This window comes from Ochotona princeps, chromosome 27, assembly GCF_030435755.1.
Source record: "Ochotona princeps isolate mOchPri1 chromosome 27, mOchPri1.hap1, whole genome shotgun sequence".
Taxonomy (NCBI): Eukaryota; Metazoa; Chordata; class Mammalia; order Lagomorpha; family Ochotonidae; genus Ochotona; species Ochotona princeps.
The window spans coordinates 15,583,950-15,608,334 of record NC_080858.1 but is presented as its reverse complement, the minus strand read 5'-3'; the positions used below and the strand labels follow the sequence as shown (position 1 = coordinate 15,608,334).

The 24,385-nt window shown below is 38.9% G+C and overlaps 1 protein-coding gene across 2 annotated transcripts in view; it reads left to right on the top strand.

Annotated features, from left to right (window-relative positions):
* Nucleotides 1-24,385, top strand: part of PTPRO (protein tyrosine phosphatase receptor type O) — a 178,473-nt gene that overhangs the window by 85,407 nt on the left and 68,681 nt on the right. For both annotated transcript variants that reach the window (XM_058655923.1, XM_004592590.2), the window contains exon 3: nt 15,166-15,439. In XM_058655923.1, the coding sequence (XP_058511906.1) occupies nt 15,166-15,439 (274 nt within the window). The remainder of the gene's footprint in view (nt 1-15,165; nt 15,440-24,385) is intronic.

Below are 24,385 nucleotides of genomic sequence, written 5' to 3'. Positions count from 1 at the left end.
TCTGGCAGACCACCCAAAATAGATGTCTTTATCAACAGAGGTTTTGAAACAATGCACAAAAATTGTGAAAAAAGGAGTGAATATTTCTGTAAAGAATCCTATAGCAAAAATGTGTCATCAAATTGTGTATCATCGAAATGTTCTTCCTATAAAACCAACTTTAAAATCATTTCTATGATATAAAACATCTTCAGCTGTTAAAAATGTATCATAATGGACAGTAATAAAATATTTAATGGTGAAATCCAATGGGCACAAGGTTTAGTATATCAAGTAAAATTAGTGATACTTCCTTAATCCAAATACCACAGCATGATTTATATAAAAGCTCGGCCTTCCAAAGAATGAATTCCTTTCACTTGCCGCAATAAACTGCATACTGTTTTTCTACAGCTGCTCCCAAAGACAAAGATATTTTTGAGCTTCATTTATGAAATATAAATATCAGATTGTTGCCCCAGCCTTCTTGTAATTCATAATAGCATCAGTGCTCACTGAACATATTACTCATGCAATGGAAAGTTAAGAAACTGTGACAATTTAAAGTTAGCAATGTGGAATGAAAATGAATGTGCAAAGGGTTCTAGTTTTATTCTGCTTTATATGAAAAATCTGGACATATTTCTGGCTGCTCCATTGGTTTAAATAGATGCTGTGAAAACCCAGCTTGAAGGTAGAAGCAGTTTGATAAAGAAGAAAGACATGGATCCTCTGCTGCTTACTCTAGGAGCAATCCGAGGTTGAAGGACTGTGTGAACCTCTATACACAGTGATGTTTCTTGAGGGAAAGACTACAGGAAGAAAGAGGTTTGTTCTTCCAGGGGTGATCTTACAGCCCTCCCAAAGAGGGTGATGCGTGGGCAGCATTACAGACCGGAGTTGGATGTGGATGAAGGGTTGTTTCAGCCAGAGTGAACCACGAGAAGTGGACGATCTTGGAGTGCTGTGGAGACTGGTGAGGGTGGCTGATTGATAGAGTTTGTAACAAAAACAACAACAAAAAACCACTTTCAGATACAATCAGGTGGCAAATTGAGGTCAAATTGGGGAGGGTTTTGAAAGACAGCCTGAAGAATGTAATTTGTCTTTGGTAATGAACCCAAAGTTCAATGATGTCTTTTCTTCCCATTTTTACGCGTTGAACATTGACATGATCAGAATTGGAAAGTTACTGCACACTTTGCAGCCTGCCATATAATTTAAAAGGATTATCCATTGCAGCTGTCTTCATCTGTTTTTTTCTTGTCCTGTAACAGAATACTTGAGACTGTGTAATTTACAATAAAAGAAAAAGAAGTTCTGGCTCATGGTTGCAGAAGCTGGAGGTATAAACATCTTATGAGAGCTACATGCTGCAGCACACCAGGAAGGTATAGAGTAAGAAGGCATGGGAGGAAGAGACATAGAACAGCACTAAGTCTCAGAGAGGCTACATAATTTGCCAATGTTCAAATAGGTTTTTATAAAATGGTATGCCACATTATGTATACTTATCCTACTGTGCAATAGCACTCAAGAATGTATTTTGTATTTTTATTAACAGTAATTTTCAAAATTGTGAACTTCACAGTATACAGACAAGTACTGATCAAAACAGGATGATCAGTATGTTACCTTATTTGGCAATACTTTATGATTGGAGGGCTGACGCTTCTCTCTTTTGTTTGTGTATCCTATATATGCTAGGTTTTTGTGAACTATGTCTCCCCACTGTGCAGTGTGACATCAGGAACTTACCGTTTCTATATATTCTAATTTGATATCATAGCTAACTATAAACTAATAGCCTCCAGGTAACTTTGGTTGTATCCCTGTCCCCCTCCACTTCACTTCCCCACCTCTTGAAACCACCATATACTGTTTTCTTTAACCACCACTTTTAACTTCCATGAGATCATCTCTTTCTGGGTTGCACATATGCATATTTATGTAATGTTAATATACTGCACATTTTTCTATAAAAATAACCTTTTAATGTTTTTACCATAAAAACATCAAATGATTTGAGAACATAGATATATTTACCATGACTGAACATTATACAATGTGTACATGTATTGAAATAGCATACATACATATGTGCAATTTTATTTTTACATTAAACATGTCTAAATAAAACAATTTCATCACACTAGAAAAGTAAAGTTAACATATTTGTGATTACTATAAACCATTTGGGTGGTATAAGCTATTGATTGGGGTATTAAAGAATAACCAAATGCTTAAGCCAGAGTTGTGACATTGTGGCTCAAGCCGCTGCCTGTTTTCCTATGGCAACTCATATGGATTCCAGTTCATGTCCCTGCTATTCTATTTCTTATCCTGCTGCCTTTTGTTGTGCCTGAGAGAGGAGTGGATGATGACCCATATGCCTGGGCCCTTGATGCCACGTGCGAGACCCAGATAAAGCTTCTGGTTTCTGAATTTGGCCTGGTCCTTCCCCGGCCATTGCAGCCATTTAGGGAGTTCAAACAATAGCAGAAGGAAGATTCTCTCTCTTTCCCTCAGCCTCTCTCTCTCTCTCTCTCTTTTTTTTTTCTAGCTCTGCCTTACAAATAAAGAGATACTTTTAAAAAAGTGATCAAATGCCAAATTCCAAAAGAAAAATGTGATAACATCTAAGAGTACTCTTAAATGCATCATTTTGTTTTAATAATATTGTTTTACCAAGATCCTGTCTCATACTCATGTTATTCATCACAAACTACTATTCTGAAGAAAGAGAAATCAAAGAGTCAGGACTAGTTGAGACCATTTTACTGGGATGACAAGAAGCAGTATTTGTGACTGAATCTGTTTAGCACTTTTCCAATAACAGCAAATCAGCTGTTCCTGAAAATCGCACACAGAAAAACTATAATTGCAGTTTTAGAATTTTGTTGTGATGTCAAATGTTCTTTGGTAAGTGAAAATCTTAATTTCTCTTATTGTATATTGGGATTCTCATGTTATTCAGAGAGCTCTACAGCAACTCTAACAAGCACGTCCCTAGCAAAGCCGATTATGTGTAATTTTCATGTTTTTAAAAACATCAAACCTTAGTAAATGTAAGGCATGACATAGAGCCGACACCTTAATTACATTATTTTCATTTTCATCGCACAGCAAACTTGTAAGGAAGCTTTCTTTCCTCCACTTTAGAGGGGAAAACTGAAACTATATAACCATTCAACTCCAACTCTATTGCTTTTCAAGTCATTACTCTTTCCACTACAACTGAATGCCATGTAAATTCTCTTGTAATGAAGATGAGTGATCTTGAGTGATGTTTTTGTCTTATGATTGCAAAGGAATAAGGTCGATGACAGTGTGTGGCACCAACATGAAATATGTGTGTACATTGTCAGAGTCAATGCACAGACTTTGGAATCACAGAACCATAAGGTTAACTATATCTTTTATACTTTTTAAAATTCATTTACTTTCTTTTTCTTTTTAAAGATTTATTTATTTTATTGGAAAAGCAGATGTACAGAGAGGAGGAGAGACAGAGAGGAAGATCTTCTGTTCCATGGTTCACTCCCCAAGCGGCTGCAACGGCCGGTGCTGTGTCAATCCGAAGCCAGGAGCCAGGAGCCAGGAACTTCTTTCCAGGTCTCCCACACAGGTGCAGGGTCCCAAAGCTTTGGGCCATCCTTGACTGCTTTCCCAGGCCACAAGCAGGGAGCTGGATGGGAAGTGAGGCTGCCGGATTAGAACCGGAGCCCATATGGGATCCCGGGTGTGCAAGGCTAGGACCTTAACCATTATGCTATCATTCTGGGCCCATTTACTTTCATAGATTTGACAAGCAGGGGTGTAGAGTCAGAGAGAGCTTCCTCAAAATGCCTGCAACAGCTTGAGTTTGCCCAGGTCAAAGCCAGGAGCCCAGAACCGAATCTGGGTCTCACACATAAGTAGCGGAAGTTCAACTACTTGCGTCATCTCCTTTTGCCTCCCCACATGTGCATTGGCAGGAAGCTAGAACTGAAAGCAGAGCTGGGATTCCAACTCAGGTACTCTGACATGGAATGGAAAGCCCCAAAATTGTACTTAATAAAAGTAACCTCCAGTTGCATAACTCAGTGTGATGTCTCTGATCGCTATGGCTGTAGCTGCTGTGTCTGACCAGTCCAGATCTGTCTTCTGATTTTTAAATCCATTTGACCCATGACTATTTTAGCATTTGCATTTGGATACCAAATTGAACTAAACTAATGACATGTGTCACTTTTGCATCTTTCCTGCCAAAATCTGCCTGCCTTCAGTCAGTCTTTCTTCCATGTGGTGGTGAGGGGTGTGTGTGTGTGTGTGTATGTGTGTGCCTATGTAAAATCCACACCAAAGCCAAGCCATTCTGAGGATTATTCTTCACGCCTTTCTTCTGACACAACTGTTGATCTAGCTATCATCATTTTTCTAAGATTCCTTCAACCACATCTCCTTTCTATATATCCTCAACAACCAGTCTTCCACACAATAATTAGGAGCATCTTCCTGTCCTTGGAGACCCTAATAAAACTAGCATTAAATGCCATTCCATTTGATGGATGTTCAAACATCCTGTGAAAGTTTCACCTATTTGGTGACGATTTTTGTTCTCATGAATTCCTTTCTCTCAGGTAACAACTTCCATGAATACTACTTCTGTGCCCTAATGCAATGATACAATCATTGCCTCATCACACTTTTGCAAATGATTCCCTCCTATATATTCTTTGTGAACCTAACAGACTCTAGTAAAAGATCTGAGTTTGATGAGCCCGACATGATAGCCTATTGGCTGCAGTCCTTGCCTTATATGTGCTAGGATCCCATATGGGCACCGGTTTGAATCTCGGCTGTTCCACTTCCCTTCCAGCTTCCTGCTTGTGACCTGAGAAAGCAGTAGAGGACAGTCCAAGGTTTTGGGACCCTGAATCCTCATGGGAGACCTGTAAGAAGCTCCTGGCTCCTGGTTTCAGATTGCCTCAGCTCCGGCCATTGTGGCCTCAGAGTGAATCAGCAGTTGGAAGATCTTTCTCTCTGTCTCTCTTCTCTGTAAATCTGACTTTCTAATACAAAGAAATAAATCTTTTAAAAAATTGGGATTTGAGGACTGGAGGATTGTTTACTTTTGAAAATATTAATGGCAAATGGAACGTTTGTCAATTTCAGTTTCAAAATGCCACTTGGTTTCCAGTCTGGAGATTTCCCTTGGCTGAGGTCCGTTCACACCAGCATCCTGCTGGCTCGTTTCCTGATGTTTTCCCTGCCCCTTCACTCCTGATTCCTCCCTTATCCCCACACTTGCTGGAAGAAAGCCATTCTTTCTGAGAGCTACTTTGGCTCACTGGCTTTTGTTGTTTGTTGTTTCATTTTTCACTTGTTGCTTAGGTTTATATACACACCTTGCAAGGAATGTTCTCTTCCACTTGTCCAATCAAAATTTGCCACACTAGGAATTCGTATCATTTTCCTCCGCTCCTTAAAATATGTGGCATTCCATTGTTTTTAGCATTAATGGTGAACAGTTCCAGATTTTGTGTGGTGAGCGTTCTGCTACTAGCCACACTGCTATTATTTTGATTTCTCAGATACAGTGTACCTTTCTCCAGTCCCAGGTATTCACATACTCTGTCCTTAAAATGAGTTGGAAAAAAAATAAGATACAACTGCCAGCCTGGAGAGGGTGACAGTCCAAGCGTACAACCGCTGTTCTGAATTGTCTTCTGCTGGCCAAGAACCTCAATGGCCTTCTTTTGGACAAACCTTGGAAATGTTTATTTTTAAAAAAAACAATGATTAAGGAAAACAGAGAGAGAAAATATTGGAGATGTTCAGAATTTCAATAGGGTACATGCCATTAGGACTTTTTGCCCTAAAGGATGAACATGACTGATTTATGTGAACAAACCATTATACCACCAGACTGCAATGCCAGTTTCCTCTACTGCAAACAGTGTTCTGTGGCAAAAAAGGAAAACAATATATCCGGTTTATTGTTCCAGTTCATTATCAATCCCACTGTTTTTAGGCTTTCAGCATCAGTTAAGTAGCTCTTACCTTGGTTAGATCCTCCTACTACGAGCTCTATGGTCATGTACTCTGTGATTCTTCCATTTGTAATTATTTAGTTACTTAGTTTGTTTCCTCTTTTTCATTGTATGCTACAAAGACACTAAAGTAGTAACCAGATTTCTTAACCATTAGAACATCTGCACCAAGTATACAGTAGTTAATCAATTTCCAATGTCTATCTGAAAGGAAGCATTGAGCAAAGACTGTGCATAACATATTGTGTTTCATGCACACTTCACTTCTGCACTGTAGTTTATCCTGTATAGGAATTAGTCATTTTGGAGAGCCATGCAACCTCATGATAGCAGAGGGCATGGGAAACTATTTGCTTGGAAGGCCTGGCACTTCTGTTGTTACTGATGTTAGCAACTCTTCAAGGAGTGCTGCTGTACATCAATTCTTACCAAAGGCCACCAGTCTTGCCTAAAGCTGCTGTGAACTGGGTAAATAGGCAGTGCTCTGCTAGTTCTCTTCAAGATTTAATTAAATGGTGTCACTGTTGCAGAGACACTCCTTGCCTGTGGGAAATTTGGATGAACTCATCCTAAAATAGGTGATTGGCACCACTGTCACATTTTCTTTCAATAAGTGGGACAGCCGTGTATCACAAGCATCTTTCTGAAGTAAAACTGTCTTCATCCTATAAATACTGGTAAGGAAAGAAAAAGGAGGATGGTGAATAAAAAAAAATTCAGACAAAATCGTGTTTGTCACTACCTCATTATATGCAAATGACACTTGCACAGGCAAAATTAACCTGTCTCCAATAAATTGTGCTTTCTGGAACCTTTTGTATGAAGCACACACTAATGTGTTTTTTAAATAACCCATTAATGCAGAATGTTGCATATTTTTGGAATCTGTCTGATCATTGAACTGTTGAAAACAAGTGTGTTTTGTGGCTTGCTGGGTTGCAGGCACATCTCCGCTTTAGTCACTCATCAGCCGAGCACATCTTCTAGTTCTCTGGATTTCTCAGCAAGTGGGCTTAAAACTGTTCCCATGGTAACTGTCAGTCAAACAGGTTAGCTCATGCTGTCACACCCAGAATCAATGAAAAAGAAAAGTACTGGCTGCTGTTGCTCCTGATGCCACAGAGAAGTAATACAGATGACTACATCAGTTGGAATAGCTTTTGAAACATAGTTTTGAAAACAGTTAATTGCCTACATTTGCAAGTCCCTAATAAAATCAAGGAGAAATGTCAGAAATGTTATAATAATAATAATTACCTATTGCTTTGGGGAACTGTTCCAAGTGTTGGATGCCGAGGTAGGTAAATTTCATCTGTCTTTTTGCAGAAAATGATTTGCAATAAATGTTAGCATTCATATAATTCACCTGAGGGCCAAAAAACTAAAATGAGAGATTTTCAGTGAAGTGGAATTTTTGCTTGGGTCTTTTTCTAAAACTTCTGGTCGCCTATTAAGAATCAAATAATCTAGAGGAATAAATCATGGTTTATGCTAGGGGAATTAGCCATCGATTAAGTACAAAAATGAACAGTAGCTTTTGGTAAATCATTTCTGCCCCAGGATCTTACATCTTGAGACTGCAATATAATAGACTCACAAAATTTGTAGTTAGAATCAGGTGCTAGCTCTTGATTCCAGTAGAGTATCCCTGAGATATTCATTTGATTTCTCTGATTCTCAGTATCTTTTCCATGAATTAAGACAATAGTGAGATCTTTTCAGGATTAAAAGCAAAAATGTGCTTAAAAGGGCTTTAAAAATGTAAGAGTCATTACATCTCATTATTATTCTATCTATCACTTTAAGAGTGTAGTACATCTCTTCAGCATGATTTTTTTGCATTAAAATACTAGGCTGAAGACAGGAAAATGATCTTCCAGTTGAGACACAGGAAGCCCACATTCCAGGTTGGAATGCTTGGGTTGGGTCCCAATTTCAGTTCTCTGTTAGTGTAACCCCTTGGTTGCAATGGGTAATGATACATATTGTTGATTCTCTGCCACAGGTGTTCAAGACCTGGATTGAGTTGCCAACTCCTGACTTTATCCTGGCCTGGTCCTATCTGTTGTAGCCATGTGGGGAGAGAGCAAGCTAATGGGAACCCTACTTAATTCTTTCTTTCAAATTGTAAAATAAGCAACAAAATATCCAGAGTGAATACTTTCCTCAAATAAATTTTAATTCAATTTTAATTGTCGTGCAGAGCTTTCACTTTCAGACATACTGCAAATCAGGAAATAATTCCTGCATCACTTTATGGTATATATTACCCAAAAATGTGTGAAAAAGTAACTAAAGATAAGTTTCTTTTGATGCGGATGCTATTTTGGATTTTTAAATTTTTTATTAGAATGACAGATTTACAGAGAGAAGGAGAGACAGAGAGGAAGATCCTCTGTCCTCTAGTTCAGTTCCCCAAGTGGCCATTTTTGTAGCTGGAACTGAGCCAATCTGAAGCCAGGAGCCAGCAGCTTCGTTTGGGTCTCCCACACAAGTGTAGGGTCCCAAGGCTTTGAGCCACCCTCTGCTGCTTTCCCAGACTGCAAACAAGAGGCTGGATGGGAAATGGAGTAGCCGGGACACAAACCGTTGCCAATATGGGATCACTGTATATGCAAGGTAAAGATTTAGCCACTGAGCCATTGTGCAGGGCCTGTACATGTTATTTTGAACTCCATTCAATTGTGAAATATTCAGAAATTCATGGAAAATGCATGTTGTGAGAAAACTATGCATGAATTTTAATGTGTATTTTTCACACCAAAATAATCTTACCTTTTCATGATGTGCTTCTGCAAACCTTTTGGAGTACCCGCCTGTTATAACAAATTGCCTTTTTACATGTACATAAACACATCTGGCAAACTGACAGGAAATGCCATTTACTGCATTCTGAATGAATGTTTAGTGGGTAAATGAGGATAGTTACTATTTTTCACCTTGTTGGGCAAAGCAGATAGAGAAGGATTGGAAGTCGAAGAAGCAAAGAAGAACAATTCAGAAGGAAAGAACAGTGTAATAAATTCAAGCATAGGAACATGGCAGTGGCCTGTAAATGTGTCTTCTTAGGCCAGCAAAGCTTCATTTTGTTTAATGGTGCTTTTAAAGAGTGCATGTACTCTGTAATTTATCCCATCACTCATATCCTCTTTGAGGGCTCTTTGAAAAGCTCATGGAAAATGTTTTCTCAGGCCTGGCGTGATAGCGTAATGGTTAAAGTCCTTGCCTTGCATACGCCCGTGATCCCATATGGGCTCCGGTTCTAATCCAGCAGCCTCACTTCCCATCCAGCTCCCTGCTTGTGGCGTCGGAAAGCAGTCGAGGATGGCCCAAAGCCTTGGGACCCTACACCTGTGTGGGAGACCTGGAAGAGCTCCTGACTCCTGGCTTCGGATTGGCTCAGCTCCAGCCGTTGCAGTTGCTTGGGGAGTGAATCATCGGACGGAAGATCTTCCTCTCTGTCTCTTCTCTCTGTGTATCTGCCTTTCCAATAAAAATAAATAAATCCTAAAAAATGTTTTATGACAAAACTATATATGCCTTTAAAACTTGTACTACAGTCATTTATATTATTTTAATTTTTGAAGACCCTTGTGTTACTTTGTAACATTTTGAGTTTGGAGTTCCATTACTAGATAAAGGGCATATGAGATGAGGTCTTTGCATTCTGAAATCCCAGGGATAGAAGTGAATGCATCTGAGCATGTCAGATGATAAGACAACCGTGTGAATATGAGCTTCAGCATCAAAGTCCATTTGCAAAGAGAACTGACATACCCCTGCTGAGAATATATAATTAGGACAAAGATGATACACAAAGGGTTGTAAATACTTAGCAAACTTTTGTCAAGAACCCACAGAATGAGTTAGATTCAGAACAGTTCATTCCATAATAAGCGTTATGGAAGTTAACATTCTCTATGATGTCATCAAACTTACTATTATTATCATTGATCAGACCAAGGCTTGGAAGAAGAAAGGCCCAGAAGATTTACATTCCCTTTGCTCCCAATATAAAGTATTCCTAGTTTCCTGCTTGGTTCCAGATGCATGGTTGTTGCTCAAAATTCAGCTGAATGATTAAGTAACTAAATATAATAGGGTAGCCATCCTTTACCTTTGAGAATCACAACCAAATAGTGCCATGACATTCTCTAAGTAATTCTGGCAAAGTGTTGGGAAGAACCCTTGTAGGGTAGCCATGAGACTTGATCTTCCTGCAGACACTCAAAGAAAGGCATATCTAGCTGGGAAAGGACAGGGGATGAAGCAAATGAAATTACATAATATCTTCACATTATCAGGATATTGACGCTTTATAAGCAGTGCCAGACATCATTACAATTATCAGTTAACCTAGCAGTTAAAGTCCTCACCTTGAATATGCTGGGATCCCGTATGGGCACCGGTTCTAATCCTAGTGGTCCCGCTCCCCATCCAGCTCACTGTCTTGGCCTGGCAAAGCAGTTAAGGATGGCCCAAAGCTTTGGGACCCTGCATTCGCATGGGAGACCCGGAAGAAGCTCCTGGCTCCTGGCTTCAAATTGGCTCAGCTCCAGCCATTGTGGCCGCTTGAGGGATGAAACATCGGATGGAAGATTTTCCTCTCTGTCTCTTCTCCTTTCTGTATATCTGCCTTTCCAATATAAATAAATAAATCTTTTTTTAAAATATCCATTAAAAGAGCTGAGCATACTATTGCCTTCTTATGGGAACTTTAGCACAAAAGAATTAGTATGTTAGGTGTTCCCTTTAAAAAGCTTTCTAATAAATCATGTCATTGATGGAGTTTCCATTTGGCGCACCAATGACGTCTTGTATGCTTGCCTCACAGGCAGATTTGGCACAGCTGGCCCTTGCTGGGATTCCATTTTGGCTCACCTGAACTGCTGCCCAGCTTCCATCCTGAGCCTTGGGTCAGTACAGGTGCCAGATATTCTCCCATACTCTATACTTGCTTTACTAAATCATGTCATTTTTCTGCATTTAAAAAACTCATGGTTTCCCCAGTGCCTATAAAACTGTGTCACATAATGCAATGTAAACAATAAAAAGAAAAGAAAAGAAAAACTCCTGTTTTCCTCTGACTTGAAAAAAATCCAAACTGTGTGGCAAGGAGCATCTTGGAGTCAGGCTACAGCCCTCACCTCTGAGTATGCTCTCACCATCCATCACCCCCAGGCCAGCTCCTGTCTTTATCCTTCAACAAAAGACTTTTCTGATCTGTGTTTCCATGGTAACACATGGCATTTTTCAAACACTACTTCCTCCTTTAAATGACTCATCGGTAAAAGCTCCTGATCGTCCAAACATTAATGGAAAATGTGCTTTAGCTTCTAATTCTAAGATTCTACAAACTTTTTAAAGTCCTCTTGTATACGTCAATTGCACTGAGAAATTCTCGTGTGTTAGCCAAAATCTTGGGCTACATTTTCTGAAAGTTTAGCTTAAACAACTGAAATAATGAGGCCACTGCAATGATTCAACAGGCTAATCCTCCACCTTTAAGCGTTGGCATCCCATGTGGATGCCGATTCTAGTCCCTGCTCCACTTCTGACCCAGCTCCTTGCTTAAAGCCTGTCAAAGCAGTATAGGATGGCTCAAGTGCCTGGGATGTTGTACTCACATGGAGTATCCTAAAAAATCTTCTGGCCTCTGGCTTTGGATCAGCACAGCTCCAGCCATTGCAGTCATTTGGGAAGTGAATGAGCATATGCAAGATTCTCTCTGTCTGTGTCTCCTCCTTCCCCTCCCTCTCTCCTTCTATCTGTGATAGTGTCTTTTAAATTAAAAAAAAAATCTTTAAGTAAGCTAAACTAAAGTGGTGGACCTGTTCGTTTGCATCAAGAGTATCAAATGAGGGACTCCACGTCCAAGAACTGTATTTGCAGGGCAGAAATCACAACATGGACTTGTCCCTCTGCTTTGTATCTACACATAGTTGGAAGGAGAGTAGGGAAAAGCTCCTTCCCACTAACTCTAGGCCTAGTGCACCTGTACCCTGAGGAGAAGTGACAGGAAATTATAACCATATCGACTGAGTTTAGTTATCTTCTGAAACCTCCAAGTAGGCACAAAACTTGGCATCCCTCATGAGGACTTTATTGATACATAATGGAAAAGAAGCAAAAAGTCAAAAGAAAGGAATATGCAATCTAAGAATGGATTCTGCAGTAGCAATGGACTATTTTGCAGCACCTGTAACTAATAGCTCTTCAGACCGTGTCATGACTATGTATTTGTGTCTCTCTCATTAGAATTTGAGCTCCTGGAGTTCAAGTGCCTTGTCTTACGCTTTTATCTATTGGTAACACCTAGCATGATACCTGCTGCCAAGGTGGCACTTAGCTGATGTTTGTTTGTTATTGAATTAATCAATGGATCGCACTCCAGCACCCTGAATATCTGGCATCATGTGAACATAATTACAGTGTTTTGAAGTTGGTTGAGCAAATGTTTATAGCAGTCCTGAACTTAAAGATCGTTACATCACTCAAAACTGAACTCAGGAGCAATAACTTTTACGATATAACCAATATTTTTTAGTCTAGTTTTAGTGTTTTTACAAAAGACATGTTGTTCGCACAAAACTACATGAGTGACAGGATGATCTGTAATGTATAAATGAAGAAGATGAAGGTAAAACACCCTTGGTAATGGGCTACAGAGCAGGAATGAAAATTCAGACTCTGAGATCTTTAGGTAATTATTTAACCTCTCTAGATAAAATAAGGATAAGACTTCTAAGGATTATTGTAAAGAATAAAAAAAATATACACAAAGCATTCAGCACAAATGCTGTCCCAATTATGGGACCACTGGGAAACAGCTTCTGTGTTCGTTAGGCACGGCTGATGACCTTCTGGGGTTCATAATGAGTATACATCTCAGACCAGTCTTCCTGCTTGTCTCACAGTCTACTTTTTACCTGAACTATGAAATTGCATTGTAACCCCTGTGCTCACTTCACAGATCCACATAGACCATAAGCAACACAGAAAGGCTCACATTCTATATTTGGTTGCAGAAATGCAGTACTGAGTGTTAGAAACATACCCACACGTCTGAGAATGACAGACGCTGTGGGTAAAGGGACATTTTCAAAGTCCATTTATAGTGAACCATTCAAATTAAAGAAATCTTTCCAGCGCCAACATCAAGCAGCACCTGGCAATTGCCAGACACTGATCCTGAAGATGGAGATGCAACTAGAAATAGCATATTGTTCCTGATGGCAGAGAATTTCAGTCTGGGCTGTAGTAAATAGCATTACAAATTCTGTTTTTAAACTTGTATTTATTGTGTGATATAGTTTTATGATACAGTTTCATATGATATAATTTCTACAACCCCCATCCACAAGTTCTTTCCTCCCACTGATTTTCCTTATGTTATTACAATAGTAGTGTCCTTCAAAAAACAGTCCATCATTCTGCTAGTTAAGTGTATCCTGACATTGTAGGTGTGGACAATGGGAGAGAGTCCAGCATCCTATTGTCAAGATATACTTAAATGTCAAATATTCACAAACACTTGAAGCCATAAAAACTAAATTTCTCAAAAAGTATCATCAAAGTTTTAGACAAATTGAGCATTTTTAACATATAAATGTGTATTATGTGTTTAGCTGTATGTAAATTATCAGTCAATAAATGCACTAATTCTTAAGAAGCTAATACCTACATTTAATTAATGCAATTAGCAGTTGTTTCAATCATTTAACAGAGATATATCAGTCGGCTCTGTGTGGCAATGTTAGGAAAGTAAATCTAGAGCAGAATAAAGAACTCATCTGGGGAACTTGGAAGGAGGTGCAAATGACTTAATCATTCTAAATTCTAGTTTTAAAAAATGAGATTGAAAATAATACTACTTAATTCATGAGTAAGTGAAACAATTACTGTGGCATGCCTGCCAAGATCCTTGAGTCCTCATAGATCCTTAACTAATTTCATTGATTTACCTAATCCCATTACTGCAGATAAGAAATTTGATGCTTAGAGCAGACACAGAATATCTGCCTAGGACAGCACGTTCCTAAGAGATAAATTGAAAACAAATTAGCTCGTAGTACCAAGTGCAAAAGTTTTGTTTGACAGTAGAGTGTAGTGTTAATTCTGTCTGAGGAGTCCAGGAAAAAAAAAAAAATCAGAAAGGAAGATGTAATGCCGTTTCACAAATATTCATTTAAATGTTGTCCATAAATATTTATCTAGAGATCTGAAGCCAAGTTGTCAGCTGACTTTCCAAAAGACATGTGTAGATTCTCAATCTGATTACTTTTTTCCCCTATGATTTATTTCATTATTTGAAAGGCTGAGTTAACAGGACAGAGACAGAGATCTTCCATTCGTTGGTTCACTTCTCAAATGGCCACAATGGCCTGAGCGGGGCTGGGTCAGGTCAAAGCCAGGACGCAGGAACTCCCTTTGTGCCTCCCACGTGGATGTCAGGGGCCCAACTCCCTGAACGATCTTCTGCTACTTTCTTGGATGCGTTAGTAGGAATTTGGGCTGGAAATGGAGTAGCTCAGATCTTATGGTGCTGTTGCATGAGGGTTTCTTAATCTGCTGTGGTACAAAGCCAGCCACTTGCTACTTCTTCGCCATCTTACCTTCTTTGGTTAAAGGCGGGTTTTTTTATCCTGACTTTTTTATTTTTCAGAACTGACAATGATAAATGAGAAAGGAAGTAGCTGCTATGATATCTTCTCCCTGGGTTTTTCTGGCTTCACCAAGTATTGCTTTTGCAAATACAGAAAGAGCATGTATTCAAACCTTGTAACTCCTCCAAGACATTTGAGTTCAAGGAATTCCCTGGAACCTGAGTGTCAGTATGAATTTCTTGCATCCATTGTCCACTTACTCACATGATGTTTCCTTTATGTTTATTATTTGCGACAGTCCATGAACTGGAAGCAGCCATTCAACAAAGAAAAAAAAATCTTCAAAATAAAAGCTCTCAGATCCTTTGTCACAAGAGAGATAATCTTGTGTCTTTCTGATTTTCTTTGTGTAACCAAAATACTTAGGAAAGTCTATTATGAAGAAATGCCACTTAATGGTTAGTGTTAGAAGCAAATAACCTCATTATAATTTTCTGGCTAATGACCTGTATTTGATTTCTTTCTCCCTTTTGTCTCTTGGACAGAATGCTGCCACCTTCCAGGTAATAGTCCGAGATGACAACAGCATCGCTGTGTCTCTAGAAGCTTCTGATGTCATCAGCCCAGCCTCTCTGTATGTTGTGAAGATTACTGGCGAATCCAAAAATTACTTCTTTGAGTTTGAGGAATTCAACAACACTTTGCCTCCTCCTGTGATATTTAAGGCCAATTATCATGGCCTTTATTACATTATCACCCTGGTGGTGGTAAATGGAAATGTGGTAACCAAGCCATCCAGATCTGTCACTGTGTTAACAAGTAAGCATTGTGTGGGAATTCATACTCGGGTATTTTTTTGTTTGTTTGTTTTTTACTGATGTGGTCTTATTCAGTTGGTGCTGAAAGAGAATCAGCCTGCATTGGCAAGAATGCTGATCTGGAAGTCAAGTGATGTGGATTCAAACTTCTGCATTTTATTAAGAATACAACTTCTGGCCAAATTCTGACAACACTTGCCTGTTTGCTTTTTGTAAGCAGAAGTCTGTTTTAAGTTAAAAATAGCAAGCCTCACTTACATAGTATGCTTTTGATTTTTATTATTTAATTTGAAAAGCAGAGAGGAAGGGGGAGAGAGAGAAGCAAACTGAAGCAGAGAGGTTTTCCATCTGTTAGTTCATTCTTCAAATGCTTGCAGCAACCACAGCTGGGCCAGGTCAAAGCCAGGAACCAGGGAGCTTTCCAGGTCTCCGGTGTGGGTGAATGGGTGGTAAGGACCCAATCACTTGATCCATTACTTGCTGCCCTTTAAGCTCTGCATTAGTTGAGAGTTAGAATCAAGAGCAGGCCAGGTTTCAAACTACTATATTGGACTGTGGGCACCTTAAGCAGTTGCCTGACGACTGTGCTAAATGGCCACCCTGGAATGATAATTTTATTATTAGTAGTAGTATTTTTTTATTGCAAAGTCAGACATTCAGAGAGGAGGAGAGACAGAGAGGAAGATCTTCCATCTGATGGTTTACTACTTAAATGGCTGCAACAGCTGGAGCTGAGCCAGTCCAAAACCAGGAGCCAGGAGCTTCTTCTGGGTCACTCACACGGGTGCAGGGTCCCAAGGCTTTGAGCCATCTTTGACTGCTTTGCCAGGCCACAAGCAGGGAGCTGGAAAGGAAGTGGAGCACCGGCATTAGAACTGGTGCACATATGGAATCCCGGCACATTCAAGGCGAGGACTTTAACAGCTATGCTATCGCACTGGGCCCTGGAGTGATAATTTTTAAATCATGATTGGCCCCATGAAATGTTGCTATACTACTTAATAATATAATCACAAATTATCTGATTTTTTTCCCAGAACATATATATTCCTACAGTATGAAGTTTGATTTTTGACAACAGTGAATTAAGTCATGTTTACCCTACTCAGATGGGATGATTGCCTTTGACCTGAGAGAAAAAGATGCCGTTATCACCCTCAAAATAGCCTTGGTGTGCAGTGTGCAAGAAAACTGCCTGGGAAACATATCATTGGCATTTTAACCTTCAGTAGTCTGTGTAATAAAGAATCAACACCAAAGGCTAGCATTGTAAAATGTCCCATATGGGTTCAGATCCTGAGTCCAGGCTGCTCTACTTCAAATCTAGCTCCCTGTTAATGTTCCTGGGAAAGCAGCAAAAGCTGGACCACGTGCTCTGATCCTTTCACCTGTGTGAGAATCTTGGGAGAAGCTCCAGATTCTTGTCCTTGGTCTGTTCCAGCCTGGTCATTGTAGCCATTTGAGGAGCACACAAAGACATGGAAGATCTTTCTCACTCTTGCTCACTCTGCTTCTTTTTCTCTGTAACTCTGACTTTCACATTAAGAAAAAGGTACTAATAGTAGTTAAGACTGGTCTTATCAAGTTTTGAAAAGTGATTTTTGCATTATTCTCACATTTGTATCTGATCTCAAGAAAGAGATAACACAGTGCATATGTTAAGGTTTGGGAGAAAAAAATTCTATTTTGAAGACAGTAGAATTTATAATTAGAGTCATCTAATGACTCTGGAGTTCTGGTTTTTCGCCATGCTCTTCAGTGCAAGCTCTCCCATGGCTGCTATTTTTAAGATGTGGGCCAAGAAGGATCCTTATGATCACAGTTAAGGAAAAGTTTGTAGTGATGCAGTCTGCTATGATGAGCGAGAAGCAGGAACTCAGAACAAAGCTGGAGGATGTTATTTTAACTCTGTCTCTCAAACTTCATTAAAATCTCCATGGCAGAGTCCTAGAATCGGGATGGAGTCCTAAAATTTAGAAGTGGCACAGATCCAGGGCCTTCAAGGTTTATAAACATAATGAGCAAATCTAGCAATTAGAGGCATGCAAAAAAAAAAAAAAATCTTACCTGGAAGACCACAGTCATAAACAAGTTCCAGAAAAAAAAAAATGAAGAAGAGATGCAGTAAATTGTAGGCATTCCAATGACTACCAAACTCCAATGAAAATGCAGATAATGAAAAAAAAACTGAATTTGAAATTATTTGCAATGGAATCATCTTTTAATTTAGTTTTTTTCTAAAACCTTTTTGAGGTATTCGCTGACAGTGTTTACAATATAAAATCAGAAATGCTGCCTTGCTCATTCTCATGGATTCTTTAACATATAGCCTAAACCGTAATGCTTGCTGGGAAATCAATAAATATTAGCTCTAGTTGGTTGAGCAAATAGCAGGAGGAAGCTAGGGAAAAATTTTAAGGCAAAAAGCAAGACAGGATATAGGACTGCCACGACTGTTGCCAACTTAACATTTATTAGCATGCACTTGACCATCGTTAACTAGACAAAAGCTGGAGGTTTCAGCTGTTTAATATTGTTTTATGAAGAAATATAACAAGCAAATCCAAAAAGCCTTGTGGAATACTTCATTACTATTTCAGCACTGGCAGTGAATTCTATTAAAAATACATTCTGCTTGCGCTGGGAGTTCATCTTTGACCTGTGTGCAAATGTCCAACAGCTTGAACATTTTAGAGAATCCATTCTTGGCATTAATTTCTAGGTAGTGGTGTGATCAAAGAATCTATTTTGCAGGTTTTCAACTACTTGAAAGTGTGGAGATTCGCATGGGGTCTACTTTTCTGTGTATTATGTGAATATTTGTTGGATGACGTTTCAGTGAATGTTACGTTGATTTAATAATTCTTCCATACCTTTGATGACATCTGGTTGCTTGTTGTAATGACTGACGGAAAGTATGAAAGTCGCCACCTATGGCAATGGACTCATCAAGCGTCACTTCATTTAGGTTGTGCAAATGTTTTAGCGTTTTGCATTTATGTTGTTGGATGAAAATATTTTTAGGATTGCTGTGCTTTCTTGATGAGCTGATCCTTTTATAATGCCCCTCTTGACTCCATGTTTTTTGCATATTCTTGAAATCTGTTCTGTAACCATTAATATAGCTATTTTAAGGGTTTTATTTGGTAAATATTTCCATGGCATATTTTCACTTTTAACTTATTTGTGTCCTTATGGTGTAAATGGTTTTTCTGTGGTCAGCACTGCATTGGTCTGACTTTATCTCCAGTCAAAAAAGCCTTCTGCCTTTCCAGGGGCTTGTCTAGACCATTACTATTCAGTAACAGTGGAAATGTTAGCTATATATGTAATGTAAAGTTTTCCAGTAGACACACAAAAAAGATTGAAATTCGTGTTAATAATATTTACTAATTTATAGCGCTCAATCCCCTATTATTTCTACATATGAACAATATAAATATTTGCAGACATACTTACCCTTGAACATAAATTAATGAAGGTTAAATCAGGTTTAGAATTCAGTTCCTCGGCTGCATTAGCCTCATGATTATTTCTCAAGAGCCTTATGGGCCAGTGCCTGCTTGTCTGATAGTACAGCTCTTAACCATCATTGTGTAATGTCATTACAGTCGTACACAGCATTGACAACATGTGCTCCACAGTAGTGTTCTCACAAAATTCTAGCAGAGCTAAGAATGTGTACATCCCAGTAATGTCACAGTCATTGTAACACCCTAATATTTGTGGTGATTCTAATACAGACTGTAGATTTTTTTAAAATTACACAAACATTATTGTGTTACAAGAGACAACTATATTCAGTACACTCCCATGCTGTGCAGGTTTGTGGCCTGGGATCATAAAAATATGGCATATAGCATGGGTGTGCAATATTTGTGTAGTTGTACTCTGTGATGTTCCCAACTATCTAATCAGCCGGCGATGCATTAAATAACACGTGACTGTATTCATCAGGCTAATTTTAAACTTACTATATTTTTAGGCTATTAATGGGTAGTGGATGGTGAGGATAAGTCAATCTAGTGAGTATTTCAAAGGCTGAAAGTGTTAGACATGTTTGGTTCACCACAGATTTGAAATCCTTCCGATGGTAGAATGTCAGCAGTAGTGGAGAGTATTTCTGTGTCCTGGTTCTGCCTGGAGCTTTCAGCACATCTGGAACACCTGTTCTGCAGGAGGGCTTCCCAGCAATGGTTTGCTGTTTCTTTTCACTTAGTGGTGCCAAAATATTTTTGGGTCTCTCAATTCAGCTTTAAGAGTTTTTTTGTGCAGCCTTCTCAACAGTCCTAACTTCACTTATAAAAACAGCCAAATTCTACCCAAAATCTAAGCATCAGGATAGTGCCTGCCTCTTTTTCAGTAGCAGCAGAACTCCATTTAGTATCAGCTCAGGATCCTGAGCTTAGCAAAGCTTCTGCCTCTCTTTTGAGAGTGGGAAAATTTTTTCTACCAACCCCACAAAAGGGTAGGGTCTTTCCCAAGGCCCTTTGAGGGAAAGAGTTTTATTTCTTTTCGCAGTACCTTACAGCTTCTGCTTTGTGCTCAAGAAAGAAAAGTATCTTCCAACTGATCTGTTTTGAACTACAGTTATCATTTGCTTGTCTGGTTCCAAAAGGAAGGAACTCCCCAGTCCAGAGCCTTACTCCTGGTAGTTGTTTTTTTTTACAATTTATTTTATTTTATTTTATTTTGGAAAGCCAGATATACAGAGAGGAGGAGAGACAGAGAGAAAGATCTTCCATCCACTGATTCACTCCCAACGTGGCCACAATGGCCAGAACTGAGCTGATCTGAAACCAGGAACCTTGAGCCTTTTTAGGGTCTCCCACATGGGTGCAGGATCCCAATGCTTTGGTCCATCCTCAACTGCTTTCCTAGGTCACAAGCAGGGAGCTGGATGGAAAGTGGGGCTGCCAGGATTAGAACCAACACCCATATGGGATCCCAGCGCCTGAAAGGCAAGGACTTTAGCCACTAGGCTACCGCACCAGGCCCCATCCCAGTAGTTCTTAGGAACACTAGAAGGAGATTCAGGAAGGAAACTGAAGAGAGAGCATGGACCCCACTAGTGTGTGGGCCATCCCCGTATTCTAAACTACAATCTAAAACTTTTAGATTACGGTAATGCCCTGTAGCTCTCTCTTGCTCAACACAGTAGTCAACTCATTTTTATTTCATTTCATTTTAATTCATTTTATCATAAATAGCTGAATGTGGACAAAGCTGTCCTTTCCTATCATTTAAACCACATTCATTTGACCTTACAAATTTATTCAAAATCTTTATTATTTTCTTCTTATGTGCCTCCTCCTTTCCTATTGTTCTTTTTTATTATTAATTAATTTATTTTATGATACAGCTCTAAGGCTCTGAGATATTCCCTCCCTGTTCTCCCCACTGGTTTCCCCTTTTTTATTACAATAGTATAGTCCTTCAGAAGACAGTCATAAGCCCATTGTTCTGCCATGTAGGTGTATCCTGACATTGAAGATAAAAGAGTATTAGGGTCCAACATCTTATTGTCAAGATATATTTACCGGTTTATTGGGAGTCCATCTTTGATTTGGAAGTAGAGATGCATACTGCATTGTATCTTCACATCTCAATATGATAGTCTCTATAATACAGACCTTTAGGTTACTATATGTGCATGCATCTTTACCTATTTATCTATTATTTTTGTATTTTGTGTGAAGGTTACCTCATATCAAAGAAAACACATGATATGTATCCTTTGGGGATTGACTTGTTTCACTGAGCATAATAGTATCCACTCCGGGCCATCTAGTTGCAAAAGGTATAATTTCACTCTTTTTTTTTTAAGATTTATTATTCATTTCTATTGGAAAGTCAGATATACACAGAAGAGGAGAGACAGAGAGGAAGATCTTCCGTCTGATGATTCACTCCCCAAGTGACCGCAACAGCCAGGGCTGCGTTTCACTGCCTCAAAATCAGCGAATTAGCACTACTTAATGAAGGAATGGTAGTACATATTTAATGCAGTGGATATAGCTCTGGGGTGCCCAGATCACATATCAGAGAGCCCATGTTCAAATCCCTGCTCTGCTTCTGATTTAGCTTCCTGCAGATGTTCGCCCTCAGAGGCAGCTGACGATGGCTCCAGTACTTGGATTCCTGGTCTGTCACAAAGAGACCAACATTCAATGTCAGCCTGGCACAGCTCCAGGCATTGCAGGCACTTAGAGAATAAATCAATAGATAGAAGATCCCTCCCTTTTCAAATAAGCAGAGAAAAGTTTTCAAAAGAAATGGCAGAATAATAAGGAATGAAGTGAGCCTATAGCACACTTTTAAACATGCCAGAAGAAACCTTTTTTAAAAAACAGTATGTTTCAAAACAACTGCAGCATTTCAAATGATAGCTCACGTGGAAATTTCACACACAAAAAATTATAGTATGATTTTGAAGTTCAAAGGCATATGTGTAAGAATCACATCTATTTTGAAAGGTCAGGGAATAAGGAAAGAGAAGCTGGCAGAAATAAAATAAAAATGTACACAACTAAACTTTCAGAATTGAAAAACAACATTCTTAAGTTCATTAGATTTTAAATCAATGAAGATAGTTAAAACTTATTTAGCTGGCTGAATTTAAAATTAATTGCAAACAGCAATAGATGTAACAGATTCTATGTGAGTAACAATTAAAGAAAGCTAGTAAGTGAGACGGTGATAGTGTACAGTCACCCCACAGTTTACCAAGTGAGACAATTCATAGGTGTGGGAGTGGGAAAGACAACAGATCGGGAAATGTGAGAGTCCAAGGAAAGGGGAACTGAGGAATTGAGCATAGCATTAGAAGACACGGCTATAAGAATATCTGAGACTCCAAACATTGGCAGAGAAAGCCAAGTACCTGGCATAGGGTAATTGAAAGTAACATCAGATTATCAAGACTAAATAAAAGCAAGTAAACAAACTGAAAAGGAAAGGAGAAAGATACTATCTACAAGGGAATGTCTACTAGTCTTTTCTTCTGCATGATTTGGGGCAAGATAACAGCAACAACAACAAAAGCAGTATTTTCAAAATACTAAAGGAGAATCTGTATACCTGCTCTGTCAGGAATGAACAAGTTACACCAAGGATACAGGTGAAAACAAAGCCTACACTTTGAAGATCCAAGTCCAACTTAAAGCACCGTTAACAGGTGCATTTCAGTGGTAGGAGAAAGGTGGGGTATAGTAGGTTTAAACTCTTATCATGCTTTTCTTTTCTGAAAGTCTAAGACCAGCAGACAAGAAAATGACTAATAAACAATGATGATAAATTATTCATATTGTCTTACAACGCCCTTTTTCTATTCAGTACAGCCTGGTTGCTAAAGCAAAGAAAAAAAAGTGAAAGTACAGTGGAATGACTGGCAGGGAAAGTATTAAGTTAGTCTAGTTTTTAACCTTGTCATCACCGAAATTTGTGTGAGTAATTACAGCTCTGGTTCACACAACACCACTTAATTTCAAAAAGGAAAAGTAATGAGACAAGAAGCTGGAGACAGAGGGAAATATTTTTAGACTGTGTTTTTTAGTTCCACTGAAATGGTAATCCTTGATTGAATATGCGTGGATAATGTCTGGATAAGGACTTTGGAACTGACAGCTGACCTTAGTGTTGAAGCTGAAGGAAATAAATAAAGCAAACATGTGAAGAGTTATTAAGGAAATGCTTTTAGTTTGACGTTTAAGTAGCTTGCAGCAGTGCTCCCTCCAAAAGAAGAAGAAGAAGAAGAAGAAGAAGAAGAAGAAGAAGAAGAGGAAGAAGAAGAAGAAGAAGAAGAGGAAGAAGAGGAAGAAGCAGCAGCAATAAATAAATCCTCAGGAACGTCTTGAGTTTCAAAGACCGACTGTGGCTTTGATGTGCAGATGTCATGCTGGAGGGCATGAAAGATTGTGTGGTCCTCTAACTCCTTCCAACACATAGAACTTTGGTGAGGACCAGAAGTGGGATGAGGCATGGAAGAGCAGAGCTCAGTGACTGCTTATTGCTTGATGTTAAATTTTATTCCGGTTCTCCCAGAATCTGAGTCAATAACTTGGGTCAGTAGAATCCTTGAATCGTTATTAGGTTGAGTTGAAAGAAAAACTTTGAGATGGTTCAAAATTGCTTTGAAGGAGGTGGGTGTTTCATCTGGTGGTTGTAATGCTCACAAACTGTTGGAGTCTCTAGGTTTGCTACCTGCCCCAGCTCCTAGTTCCAGCCTCCTGCTGAGAGGCAGCAGTAAGGGCTCAAGTAATTGGGTTGTGACTTCAGTCTGTCTTTGGGGGCCTGGATTGACTCCCTGGCTCCAGACCTGGTCTTTGTGAGCTACTAATGGGATCTCCTCTCTCAGTTGAATTTCTCTCTCCTTCTCTCTCTCTCTCTCTCTCTGTCTCTCTCTCTCTGTCTCTCTCTCTCTGTCTCACTTTCTCTGCCCCTCAAATAAACATGGCCCCATAAGTGAGTGTTATGTTGGGGTAGGAATGGCAAGAGTCATAAAAAATAAAATACAAAGTTTTCAAGAAAACAATTTAATGATACTTCAAAATATTCATGAAAAAAATAGAATTGGAAGATGTTTGATGCAAAATGAAAATTAAAATCTGTTTTTTCCCCGCAATTCTTTAACATATCTCATAGAGAACATTATCTAAAGAGACCAAATAAAAAATATACTGCTATGTGAAGGCCTTCTCAACTTTTACATAGATGTTGGCTTGAATTTCCAGGCAAACATCATGCTTTAACATGTGTCTTTAATTCTCTTTGGATCTCTGCAATCCAAAACAAACAAAAAAACTGTTTAACAGCATGAGTAACAGAATTTATTTCACTGCAGATTTAGAAAAAAAAAAATACTAGATTCTCAAGAAATATTTGTTAAATGACCAAAGTAAAATTTCTGTTGCTTATGAAACTGAGATTTTATCTGTTTCTATTTTTA